The sequence below is a fragment of the Electrophorus electricus genome, chromosome 9, assembly GCF_041902795.1.
Source record: "Electrophorus electricus isolate QZ-2024a chromosome 9, ASM4190279v1, whole genome shotgun sequence".
Lineage (NCBI taxonomy): Eukaryota > Metazoa > Chordata > Actinopteri > Gymnotiformes > Gymnotidae > Electrophorus > Electrophorus electricus.
This window is the reverse complement of record NC_137505.1, coordinates 20,180,038-20,193,837: the sequence shown is the minus strand read 5'-3', so window position 1 is coordinate 20,193,837 and position 13,800 is coordinate 20,180,038. Positions and strand designations below refer to the sequence as shown.

Genomic DNA, 13,800 nt, shown 5'->3' with positions numbered 1-13,800 from the left:
GTAAAAGTAAATCATTCTAGATAAGCAAAGAAAAGCCAACAACAACAAACACATAGTAGTGATATACACAAGTAATATACTGAGGAGGCAGCTAATCGCTAATTTAGCTGGGCAACATTTACAAAAAAAGCTAACTGTTAATCAAGTTAGCTGACATTTACAAGGTACCACAGTGCTGTTGTGTGTACAGAAAAGCAGTTATATAACCCTAACCATTACACAAGAGAAAATAAGCAACTCTGAAAAAATTGTGCCTACATCAGAATATAAAATGATTCTCATCAAAGGTTAATCTTATTAATATTGCCCCAGGAAAGATGACTTTGGCTCATACTGGCTGTGCTGTCATGAATGTTAAGCGATTTTGTTTAGCTCTTTACTTTCTTTTTATTCTTTAAATAATTTTTGGCCCTGAGGCTTTGTCAAACTTGATCGATAAAGACCTGCTGGCAAAATCAGGAAGTGCAACAGAACAGCACTTATACTCCAGCAACATGTTTCAATTGAATGTAATATTTTTACCGTGTTGCATAGCAACAAGTCACTAGAGGTAGAATAATATCAAATATTAAGACATATTTTTACACAGTTGTTCTGGGTTTCTTTACTTAGTAAAACTGTTGCATAAGCACTTTTTATAAATATTGTTAAGCTTTTATTAAAAATGTTAATTTGTAATTAAAATAAAAGCATTACTCCACAATCCTGAATTGGATTAAATGGGTTTAGAAGATGGGTGGATGGATGGCTATATAGATAAAAGCAATATCAATTATTGTCAGGCTAAAGCACACATGCAGTCATTTTTCTTTCCTTACTACAGTTCTTTTCATCAGAGGCATCAGCACAGTCGATGGCCTGGTTGCACCAAGAGGATATTGGTATGCAAGCGCCATCTTGGCATGATGACTCAGAGGCAGCACATGTGACATCTGGAATAGAAACATTTCATTTACACTGAGGAGAAGTCTTTATTTCTACAGGGAGAAGGAACTAATATGCTGGGACCTGAGATTATAGCAGGGCACGTGTGGGGCTGTTGGTTTGATATGCAAAGAAATTCATTTTGGTCAACCTGCTTTATTCCATGACACTCATGAACCGTATTGCACTGCATGAACTGGAACATATTTTCACAATCTCCAAGAGAACTGGCATGTATTATTTATAATACAAGCATGTCTCAAAATGAGAATAAATATGCATAGTAATTAACTATTTTTTCATTATTACACTAGATTTCCACAAAATATTCATTAAATAATAATTAAATCATTAAAATAATAATTAAAGACCTCGAATCTCAGATGAACTTCATACTCACTATTACAATAAGATTCATCTGAGTTGTCTCCACAGTCATCAATTCCATCACAAAAGCGACTGTTGGCAATGCATCGCCGGTTGTAGCAAGGTCTGTATCCTCTTCTGCAGCTCCTGTTGTCTAGCAATATAATAAGCAATAGCCAAGGAAAGCCTTAACAACAAAAAAGAAGCACGGCTTTGAAGCACAATCCTTTATTTACAGTTTCCTTTTGACTTCTGTTTGCTGTCTGGGTTGCAGGCACTGAAACAGCAGCGATGTTTTATTAAGCTAGTGCTTCGGATGATGGGGCTTATGGGGTGGAAGTGCACAGGGCTGAGGAGAAGAGATCATTCACTTACCACAGTACTGCATTTTCTCATCAGACTTGTCTTTGCAGTGAGGTAGCCCATCGCAAGTCAGCTGGTAGTCGACACACTCGCCGTTTCCACACTCAAACTGGGTGTGGATGCTACAAGAGGAGTTCACGGCTACAGGAGCAAAAAAGAAATGCTGTCAACCGGATGTTCTGTAAATGGAGTGTTTTATTATAGAGATTATAGTAATTGAGGTTTCATAAAGCATAGAAGTGATTATAATAGGCTCATAAAGAAGGAAGTTCCTCCTCTGTAGAAAATAAAACTGCAAAGGGAAATTAGATATGAGCGTAAGTGACATGCACTAAAAAGTAAACCCTTGTTCTTTGGGATATAAAACTCTAATACAAAATTACTGTAAAGGTTACTCTGCTATAAAGGTTTACCTTGCAAAGAGCAAGGTAAATATCGCAGTAAAACTTTACATTACACCACCACTGTTACAGTGTAATTATCATACTACTGAGTAACAATGTATTCTGTACTCTGCGCAATGATATTTTGTCTTCCATTATGTAATACTGGGTATTAGTCGGTTGTTCCACATTATTACTGTTGGTTCTATATGGCAATTAACGGTATAGGTACACTGTGTCAGTAAAGTTGTAAACCCTCAAGAGTTCATGACATACTGTTGGTGGAAGTGCAGAACTTTATATTCCGAGAGCACTTGAAAGACAGAACTTAAGTGAGTGCGAGCTTTGTGTGGAAGCGCAGGAGGCATACAAACACATCTGTTGTCATCGAGCAGGATTCGCTCCCCGCGGCAACTGCAGTTGACCGTGCCGTCTGGAGTCAGAACGCACAAGTCGCTGCAGCCTCCGTTATGCACCCTGCACGGGGACTGCTCGCCTGGTGAGCACCAGCAGGAGGTCGTCAGGTATCGCACGCAGCGCAGCCACGCATGCACCGTGACATTTCAAGAGAAAACACAGCGATGATAACTCCGCCTGAGCTGCTATCAGGGGGCCGTTACGTTTTTATGCTTAAAGGCCATTGCATTTATTTTTGTTTACATTAAATACAAGAAGACCTGTCTTCTGCTACTAACAGGATAAGACAGTTGAATTGAATAAGAGATAAACTTAATATAGGCAATGTAATGCGGAAAACAAACCGTGGAATAAGACTATGGGCTTAGTATATTACAGCAATGCAAGATTAGGGTCAACAAAATACTTGAAGGAACACACATGGTAAAAAATGAGTCTCGTGGCTTACACTGCATGCTACAGTCATTTCACTCTCCTAGGAAACACTGATATTTCAGTAAGACAGCTGAAGTACTATGGCATGGTACAACCCTGCAACTATGATCGCGGTATCAGTAATTCATTGCACAATGACAATTATGTAAATGGATTTTGGCACTATGGTTTGCCTCTCATCTTATTACTGCACTCTTAAAAAGCAAATCATCTCAGATGAATCCCAGGACAGAAAAATGGTGAACCTAAAAAAAATCCAGATATACACCCTACTTTTAAAACCAACAGCACACTGACACCATGCCTGTTAAAGTCCCTGTCTCCCCAGTGCTGATGAGTGTTACTTTGCCATGGCAGGCATAGTCGATGGCAGTCAGCTGCAATTATTTGCTATGATGAAATAAATGAGAAGCAAAAATCCCTCCCAGTAGGCTCACCAGTGCCAGCCACTGGGAACCTCTTAAACCCATTTCCCAATGTCCTACTTTTCACATTTGTGTCAGTTCAGAGATGTCCTTTGCAACTTGAGGATACTTTTTATTAATTACATCTCCCTGCATAAGGTTTTGCTTATGAGCAAAATAAGACCAAACGAATTATCATTCCCACTATTCCGAACAGACCAACGCTGCTATCAGTAGTTGATACCCTGCTGATAGTTTACAGAGAAACCACAGGGCCAAGCGCCAGCAGGTCACTGAAGCAAATTAATGTACAGCTATTGCAGATCCAGTTTCCCGTAGAACGAGGCAGAACTGCATGTTGTGAATACTTACAGTCATTTGTGTCCTTGGCTACTGCAATAATCCCCATAGGCTGATGAGGTATATCAGCCCGCAGCACTTTGGTGTCACCGCCTGTGAACTTGTTCGTTCGGAGCACAGCCCGCCGGGCCCAGTCAGACCAGAAGATGTAATTCCCATGAATTGCCAGGCCAAAAAAGGTCCCCGACCCTGACCTTACAATTACCTGTAATCACACAGCATCAGTTTCTTGACAATCACAAGTATGATGCTTTGTATAATATGAAAATACGATAGAAATAAGAGCATATACTATTAGTTTATAATGGCAGCAAAGAAAACTCCCCCATGGAAGGCGGGTGTAAAGTATGTTTGAGAAGGCTAAAATTAATGCATGAGCGGAGGACATGTACAGTACACACTCCCCCAGCAACCAGTTTAGCCCAGATCCTGTGAGTGTTAATGCAAGTGTCATGGCGACGGACACAGATATACATCACAGGGCACCTTGTGGGAGCTCCTGGACCAGAGACAGGAGGATGTCCTGTGGCTCGAGAGCACCGCCATTAGCAGGAACACGCTTGTAGCCGTGATCACATTAGCCCTGCCACTGTGGCAGGATTAATAGGACAGGTGTTGATTAAGAGAGCCCAGCTTGAGCAAACAACAACTGGTGATCAGAGGAGAAAAGACGGGGAGTGTGCCAGATGGCTTTTGATAGAGCATATTGGGTAGAAATTAAATTTGTGGGTTGCAAGCTTTCTACTCCAACACCAATTATCTGTGTTTATAGAACATAAGAGTTGTCAAATACATTTGTGAGCTAACTACAATATATGGGCATGGGTGTTTGCAACTACCCAGCTCATGAGGTATGTGAGAGATTATGAAATCACAAATGAAAGGAAGAGCGGTTCGCACTGACCACAATCAAACTGCACTTCTGAAGTTTTGGTGAGGCTGTTTGAGGCCAGCACAAGCTGCCCACTGACTGATTCTAGCAGCTGCCAGTTGGAGCTCGATACACAAGCAGGAACGCAGCACAGAAAGGTCGAGACTCTAGTGCCACCAGTCCATACCCCATCCTCACGACAGGCGGCCGATTCCCGCCGAGGTGTCAGTATCCCGGAGCTGTGCTGACAATCAGCTTCACTTAATTTTTCACATTTTAATTGGCTGGATGACAGGCCAATCCTGTAGGGGTCTTAAAGTAAGCCTTCATTAGCAACCAGGGGCTTTGGAAGGGAGCCTGAGGGAGGCCAAAGGGTAAGACACTTGAGTAGTATGACCCAAACCAGGCTGTCTCATGTGTAACTAATTGAGGTGGACCAAGAACCTGACTTGCGGAGGGCATGCCAAGCAGAAATTGAAAACTGAAGCCTAGCAAAATCACAGCAGGGAAGATTACTGCAGAGGCTGCAGGATCTCATGGCTGAGCCGGCAGGGATATGCATATTCCAGCCATCACAATTAAAACAGTTAAAACTTTTTTTTTTTCGAGAGGGATAATTAATCACAATTAAACAGATGCTGGCTGTACTGCATAAGCAAATGCTAATGAGTAACTGCAATGTGGTCGTTAAGTCTCCACAACCTCGATTATCTGACCCTCGATCACATCATCATGCTTTAGGTGCCAGCCCACAAAACACCACTACATATTTAAAACCCCACAAGGAGAAAAAAAAGGCTCTAAATCTAGTCCACTCCTTGTTTTTCAGAGAGGATAATTATTTACTGCAGTAGCATAATTATTAATCGTCTTAGCATTATAGCATCAGAATGATGTGACCCTTTGCAAGGGCACGTTTTTCTCCATTTGGTGCAGCATTTTTCTGGGTTTAAAGTGGCATGTTGTTTTCATCGGGTGTTGAATCACATAGCAAAAAAATAAAGAAATAGGATAATGAGTTTGAAGAAAATGGGGGAAAGAAGGACAATGCATTAATTTGCTGGAGAATGAAGAAGAGAACATGAGTCCCACTCACATGCCTGCTGGAGCCATCATATTCACATCGCTCAATTTTGCCAAGGCTCCCATCAGAGAAGTAGAGCTTCTCTGCTTTATGGTCAATAGTGAGTCCATTAGGAGTGAACACGTCTGTGCTAATGACGACTCTGATGTTGTTCCCGGACAGCGTGGCACGCATGATGCTTGGTCGCTGCTCGTTCCAGTTGGTCCAGAACAACAGGCTATGAAATACAAATGAACCACAGTGTCAGAGCTACAGCAGCTGAAGGAAGTTATGAAATTCAAATTATCAGTTAGGGTTCAAATGGCCTGTTCTCTTGACAGCAATCCAAGGCAGATACTACACTGTAGACAGACTGAAACCTCTCAGAACAGTGAATAAAGAAACCCTCAGTGATTTTACAGCCTTCTTTCCAAATAGTCCCTTGACAAAAGTCCAACTTCTGCCAACTAAGAGAAAACTAGTACAACACATTGTGCAGTGTGCCAATTACTCATTTCAGGTTACACTCTAATTAATACCACTCTGTAGTCCATCTGAAATTGAGCCAAATTATGAACTAAGGACAGTCTCTCCGAGGCTGAAAATTTAATTTAGCCAACAAACACAGGGTCAGCAAATTCTCTGAATACAACTACAACTCTGTGCTCTACCCTAATACTATGCTAGTGCTATGGCTGTCAATCAATAGTCTGAATTTTTTTTCAGGTCAAACCAATTGAAAATGTCAAAACAATTATATTGTTTTTTTCCCCTGAACATGATTCTGTTTCACTGCCTAAATAAAATATTTTTTTTTTCATATCAAAATAATACATAAAAGCAATTTTTGTTATATTACAGTGGGAATGAAGTTGAACATACTTATTTGTGAAGTAAAATTATGTAACTTGCACATGTTTTCTGAACCGGACCAGTTAATGCCTCATTTAGGTAATGAAGGTAATCTCCTTGGTTTGTTTGTGTTGCAAGTAGCCTACATAATGGTATATTACAAGAACTCTGGCTAACTGGGAACCCTTGAGTCGTGTGTTGAAGCATTCAAGAGACAGTGGTGAAAAAATCTGTTAAATAAAAAAAGGCTTCTTTTAGAGTCTAATGCTAGTATAACATGTCTTAGCCTGCTTAGTGTTCATTTAATGTGAATGAAGTACTTGGAGCGTTTGGGGTAGGAACACTTATACAAACAAGAAGAAGAATGCAATTTTATTAGGAGTAGTAGTAATATTAGTAGTAGCAGCAGTAGAAGTAAAATATGAATACAGTATGGTCGCAATACAAGAAATCTATGTATCTAGCTAAAATCTTTCACTGACCTTTGACACTCATCTAGGGCTAGGACATGTGGATGGTCATCTTCAGACATGGTAACTACAGCCTGTCTGTTGAAGGCTCCGTGTCGGCTCTGGTCAACTGTGTGTCTGCTGATGCTGGACGTAGTAGAGCTGGTCCAGAACACAGTGTCCCAGGCCCGGTGATAAGCCAGGCCCTCTACAGAGCCCACATCTGTAGGGAAGGTGATGGGTAGTACAGACAGACACCAGGAATAAATAAACCAAATGTTGATTCAAACCAAGCACCAAACACTGAAAAGTACTGTGAACTGAAGTACTGTGTGTTTACAGTAAGTATACAGACTGCCTGGTGTTATTCTCTGTAAAGAATGGTTGCTTTTTTCAAATACAAAAAAAAAAAGCTAAAGTTCTCGCAAACAGAAATAAGTGAGTAGTAAAAGACGAAACCCACAAATGAGAAACTATTTAAAATATTTTACATGAGTGTCTTTAGGAGTCTATGTCTGATTAGTTGTTCACAATAAAAGATGCCTGACAGCATGTTTCTCTGGAAATAGCCAGGGAGTAATTAATAGGGTTCATGTGGCTTAATTAGGCGAATATGGATGGATGATTAACATCTTTGCTCCTTTCCAGTGACAGCGCATGTGTTTATCTATGCATTTGTATTTGTGTGTGTGTGTGTTTGTGTGTGTATATGTTTGTAAACCCTTTGTAGTTACTTGGATTACATAAGTGCACCTAAAACAGGATCTTATCTTTTGAGATATAATGATAAATACATCTTATTTAACATTCAAGACACGCAATGTTTCTCTGTGTAATGTTGGTATACCTCTCTGTGTTTTTTTGTTTTCTGAGTGCCATCACTCAGAGTTTTCTGAGTGATGTGATGGTCTCTCAACTCTGCCCCTCTAATGGCACACCTGGGGATCATTTTCAGTGCAGGAGAAAGAAGCTGCTTCCCCAGCTTAGTGAGGAGAGACTCTGTGCTACACCGTGCCTGTCTACTTGTACATGCCTGGACACTTTTAAACCAGCACTGCCTTCTGTATATTTTAGGCAGCTTAGGTTTGTTTGTCTTTTGTATTTTATATTGACTTTGGTCTTGTGTTCGATAGTTTAGTTAGAGCAGTCTAGTCAGCTGTTGGAAGACTTCTTTTCTTTATATATATTTTTGAATGGTCCATTTTGTTCCTGTCATGGAGATAGTACAGTTAGCTTGCATTTCCCCACCCTTGTAACTGGTGGAATTTTTTTTACTGGCAATAAATTCTTCCAAATGCTATCTATAGCTGCTAAGTTCAGCACTGAGGTTGGGGGCTATTTTGACCCATTTCTTCATACAAAACTGTATCAGTTTATGTGTAGTTTTTGGGAAGTCTTGCTTGAAAAATGCCATTCTAAAAATATTTTTCATTCTAAAATTTCAAGCCACTGTTGCTGATTTGTGCCAGTGCTCTGTTTTAGTGTCATGCTATGTAACCCAGCCACTTATTTGTTTTAGATTGTAAACTGCAAGTCCAAAACCTAAGGTAGCATAGCAGTCATGTGCTCTTTTACAGCTCAGACAACGCTTCAATGGTTATTTGTATGCAGTGTTTTGCAGCAAGTACAGTGTCTTCAAACACAAAGTTGTGCACATCAATAAGTTTTTATCAAATTTGAGATTGCATGTTTGAAGAACAACAGTTTCCTCTGTGATAACCTCCCACTAAATACACTTCTGTGGCTTCTCTGGCCATACTGCACCATTTTACACATATTGCACATAACCAAAGTTACCATACTTTTTCCATCAATGACTTATCTTCAAAAAACCTTATATTCAAAAAATATTTGGCACTGCTGTGTGGCTTGTTGAACCATGAATTATTATTATTATTATTATTATTATTATTATTATACATTATCACATTTTAGGAGCCACTCATGCAGACATCCAAGTAATTTAAAATCCTTTCCTTCAACCGTAGAGAAAAGAGTTCAGGGGTGAAGACATTAAAGTGAACAGGCTATCCATCAGCTAACATCAACAGACAAGTAGACAACAACATGAAGTAGACAATAGTGCTTCTTCTCGCAGCTGTGCTACTCATATAAAAATGATAAATGATCATTGGTTAGCCTACAAATGCTGTAATATATAACCCAATCACTGCAACATTGTGGTGAAACCAGGAGACTTTATTTCAGTGTTATATAATGCTAACAGTCAAAACCAGAGTAATTTGCTTGTTCCGTTTTCTTTTATTCTTCTTCAGCACTAACAGTTGGTAAAGCCATCAACCATTTGTGATGTAATTCATCAAGTGATTAAGGACAATTTCATGCTGATATATGTTTCAAAAAATTGCCAAGATTATGCAACAGGTTTAGTATAATAATGCCCTCAGGATCAGCTCAGTTAAATCTGATTTCTGATTATGTTTGAACATTTGTAATAATACTTAACAATTTGTTGGTTTCCAAAGAAACAAACCAGAAATGAATTATCCAGTGTGAGCTGAGATAATCAAGTAAAATTAAAGGGTAAATGGAGATCACTGTCAAGATACAGATCGCTGTCCAAGGTATAGCTGGACTGGGTTGTACTGTGATCCTGCTTAACTGTAATGTAACAGCTCTTTATTTTATGGCAACTCCATGCTGTGTACTACACAATTAGACATACAGCCTGCTGCTGTCCTGTAATTGCACAATTAGACACACAAGCTGCTGTTGTCCTGTTATGTACACCCTGTCAAGAACGAAGACCAAGGTGATTTTTTTGTCGAGTGTGGATAAAGGTCACAAACCTCACGCAATCTGTACTACATCATCAACTGGACACTCAAACCTATTTCTGTGCAGTTGCAGGAACAGAAGGCAACAGTGCGAATCACTCAAGGTTAATGAGGACCTTCTGTTCAGTGGGAAAAGTGGAGCTTATAGAGTGCATGCTGCAAACCACCTTGTTTAGGCAACAATTAGATAAATGATTGTTTTGCATGTAGATGAGAACGTGTGGCACAACTGGCTCATTAGACCCATAATTTGTAATAAGGTGCCATTAGGCACTGAACTTTTTCTTTGTGTGCTACCATCAGAAACAGATATTGATTGCTACTAAAATGCCTCCCATGCTGTATATATTACACTGAAAAATCAATAACCATGACAGTCAGGATCCTAAAATATATCACCCCTCCTCCAGCCTTATTTGTGCTATACTTTTGAGGAGGGTGGAAACAAGACAAGCGATTTTAATCCATCAATAGTGGGAGCAACGAGAGAGATGCAATGTTTTAAACATCATTTTTGACAGTTAAATTGCTTTCGTTTAGTTGAAGAAAAATGGAGGTGGCCATTATAACACTCTTACTGGGCGTAGCATACAGCGGGACCCAGCAATACATCATGGGTCCCGCCACTTAAGGTTTCCAGCAAATGGCTTTTCACAAAATGGTTGCTAAGAGGCCAGAATGAATATAGTAGCAAAACATCTAACAGCATGTGGGTCACTGCACTGACAACTTGACATCATGATGAAAACAAATCCCTCAGTGCATGCATACTGCCCACCAGTCTTGAGCTATCCTCTGGAGATTCAAGATTTTATGTCTGAGCAGCAGAAGTCCAACTCCTAGTCTAAATTAAGTGATCTAACTGGCACCCATTTTCAAATGTCAGCTCCAGCTTTCACCATGTGCCACATGAAGATAAATAGGGAACGTTAAACTTACTGTCAACTATGATTTGCCTTCCAGTCCAGTCATCGTTAATCATCTGAATATTCCCATAATGGATGTCACTGAAGAATATGCGACTGGGCTCTGAGGTGTGTTGCCGATAGTGAAAAGCGAGTGCTATGACGTTCTTGAAGAAGTCGGGGTTCTCGAAAGGCTGGAGGGGGGAGTTGAGGTCGCTCTCATCCGAGAGGTGGATGCTTTTCAGGATGGTGCGCTCCGAGTACAGCAGGTAGCCCTCATACCTCTGGCAGGCAAAGCCGTCCTCCGCTAGGTAACCATGCGCGCACGAGCATGTCCTTCTGCCGCTGCCCAGGTGGAAGCAGAGCTGCTGACAACCGCCATTGCTCCTGGCACAGGGGTTTGTGCCTAGAGGGCACATGCAGACAAAGCACGTTACTACCATCATAGAAATGTGTCACCGAAAGCTGATTTGAATGACATCCAAGGGTTGACATAGCAATGGCCACAAGTACACTAACAGGGTGATGTGAGTTTCGGAGTGACTCAGCGAAACAAAGAGGTGACAAAGAAATGTCGCGCAGTGCAAAATAACAAGAACATTAAGTTGAAACCTCAACCTTTCTCCCGGCCTTTGTTAAAGACTTTCACATCTTTCAGATTGACACCAAGGCCGCTCCTCATCGTCACAGCCTCTGTGGCATCGCTCTTGAGCCCGCGGCGGATGGAACCATTGGCATGGGCTCTGCAGAGAACAGAGCCGGGGGTCAGTGTAATCACTGACACTTATCTAATTAAAAGCACTGGGGCTCATCTGAACACACTAGACAGCTGCTGCAAGTGTGCTATCCAATCACACTCCATTCATGACAATGGTGCAGAGTTTTTCATAAAGTCACTGATCTTCCTGAGGAACCCTATGCCTGGTCTTGTAGCTTCCTAGTGTGGAAAGGGTTAATTCTCCAAGACTGTAGCATCTGGCTTTGTGGACCACTTTGGAAAGCACAGCATTTAGTAAAAATAATATATTACCTGTCAGACCAGTAGATGTAAGCCCCGAACACAGCCACGGAGAACAAGTCCACGTTGGCGGCTGACAGTACAATCTCTCGGCTCTCCCCAGTCTCAAGGTTGATCCTTTCTATCTTGTCGGTTCGAGCGTCGCACCAGTATAATCTATTTTCCTGGAAAGCAATTTGAAAATGCACATCAGCGCATCCCCTTTTGAGCAGGCCCATTTTATCAGTAGCCTGAGAAAAGGGATGGGGAGAACGGGACTCGCACAGCTCCAGGGCCAGAGAGTGCCTTGGTGTACCTCGTAGTCAATGGAGATCCCATTGGGCCAGGCAATACCAGAGCTAACAAGCATGACCTGATCTGAACCATCCAGCCGTGCCCGGCCTATGCAGGGATTCTTCCCCCACTCCGTCCAGAATAAGTACCTGTTAAATGAAATATGGAGAACACAGCAATATGAAACCTGGCCAGCAACCACAAAGCCTTCAGCCTGATCCATTACACATGCCTGGACCATTTCTGTGTTTCAAACATAGACTGTATATACAAGTGGACTTGATTACAACAGTGAAAAGTGAAGCCACTAAGTGTCTGATGCCCTCTAGTGGCTGGCAGCAATCTCTAACCCCACCCATACCCATGTAAGTGAACTCTCATTTCAAATGACACATCTAATATTTTGTGTGTGTGTGTGTGTGTGTGTGTTCTGTCAATTGTGTTTTGTCAATTCTGTAAACTCCCCTTACCTTAATATCTCTCCTAATATTTTTATTTACAATGAGCAGGTATAGAAGTTATTTGGTGATACTTAGTGATATTTGGTCTGGAACTGATATGATTGACAGTGACTGGCTGCATTGACTTCCAGCTAAGACTGATGGTCAAACATCATGAACACACAGGCAGCTGACTTGTGAACAACTGTATTAAGCTTTGTTCAACATCTTTTTCTTACCTTTGACTATAGTAATAACTTATTTTGATATTTTTGAAGTAAAGATATGTTTTGTTCAGCAGTAAACTGTTCTAACAGACCCTCAGGGTTAAGTTCTTTGTAGTTGTTTTGGTAGCAAAGTGACTACCTGGTAGCATTAATATCCCCAACTTTTGCATAATAGCTAGCTAGCTAACATTAGCTAGTTTGTCGAAATGGCACTGAAGCACTTCACATCAAATGGGTGTGGGTTGAGTATTAAAATATTTTTCATGTCAGGTTACATTAAATTAATCGTTAAGATGCTTCATGTAAGGTTGTCTTAAATTTTCAATCATCTTGGTGGCTTTAAAAATTCACAATAGGCATCAACAGAGACATAGTGTCCATTCATATATACAGTCTGTGGTTTCAATGGACACTGTAAATCACCTATTGGTGATGCTATTAAGAGGCAAAAGGGAAAATTGTCATATTCTTTTGTAGTTATTCACTCCATGGGTGTCATTTCTGGGAAGAAACAACTCAGTCCATATGGGAAGCAAAAAGCATCATTGAAGGAAAACAGACATACTATAATCCACCACAAAGAAAACCACATCTGTTTGATTCCTTTTACACATTGTTTAATATACATACAGAAACCTTCACTTACAACTATGAGATACAAAGTGGGCCTGAAACAGGAGATGCACCTGGTAAATTAGTTATCTTAGATTAGATGGCACAATGATCTAAAGAGCACCATGATCTAAACTAGCTGATGTTAATGGAGTCAGGAATCTATTTTACCCTTAAGCAGATGGCAAAACAAGCTCACTTTTGTTTCACTTCTGCTGTCGTATGGGTTTTGACCATTCTAGAAGTCAGACTGTTCATCTCAGTCTGCGCTCAGCTCTCTGAACTGAGAACTAAGTTAAACAAAAATCTGTTTTAAAAAAAAGGGAGGGGAGATAACACTGTGGACCTGTCTGTCATTGTTTTGTGATTATAATAATGATTTGTATGAAAGCAAACAATGAGTGACCTTTGTTGTAATGTTTCCTGGTATGACATACCCTCGCTGTGGATGCACTGCAATGGCTCTGGGCTGGTCCAGACCTTCAGAGATCACCACAGACCGGTACATGCCATTCAGACGTGCAATTTCAATGAGGTTGAGACCATGATCTGTCCAGTATAGGTTGCCTTTATGGGAAATAATTTCAGTATGTGACAAAGCAACAAGACCATGCTGAAAGAAACACATTAGTCAGCCATG

The 13,800-nt window shown here is 40.6% G+C and overlaps 1 protein-coding gene across 5 annotated transcripts in view; it reads right to left on the bottom strand.

Moving 5' to 3' along the window:
- The window catches only part of lrp1bb (low density lipoprotein receptor-related protein 1Bb), a 218,232-nt gene that overhangs the window by 55,555 nt on the left and 148,877 nt on the right, over window positions 1–13,800 (bottom strand). For all 5 annotated transcript variants that reach the window (XR_014125233.1, XM_027032840.3, XM_081720521.1 and 2 more), the window contains 12 exons: window positions 13,598–13,727; window positions 11,904–12,030; window positions 11,621–11,772; window positions 11,209–11,333; window positions 10,625–10,996; window positions 6,921–7,110; window positions 5,620–5,824; window positions 3,665–3,857; window positions 2,407–2,532; window positions 1,666–1,794; window positions 1,325–1,444; window positions 819–932 (listed from right to left, as the gene is read on the bottom strand). Coding sequence is in view for 4 of the 5 variants with exons in the window: in XM_027032840.3 (XP_026888641.3) it covers window positions 819–932; window positions 1,325–1,444; window positions 1,666–1,794; window positions 2,407–2,532; window positions 3,665–3,857; window positions 5,620–5,824; window positions 6,921–7,110; window positions 10,625–10,996; window positions 11,209–11,333; window positions 11,621–11,772; window positions 11,904–12,030; window positions 13,598–13,727 (1,983 nt within the window). In the remaining variant the exon portion in view is untranslated. The remainder of the gene's footprint in view (window positions 1–818; window positions 933–1,324; window positions 1,445–1,665; window positions 1,795–2,406; window positions 2,533–3,664; window positions 3,858–5,619; window positions 5,825–6,920; window positions 7,111–10,624; window positions 10,997–11,208; window positions 11,334–11,620; window positions 11,773–11,903; window positions 12,031–13,597; window positions 13,728–13,800) is intronic.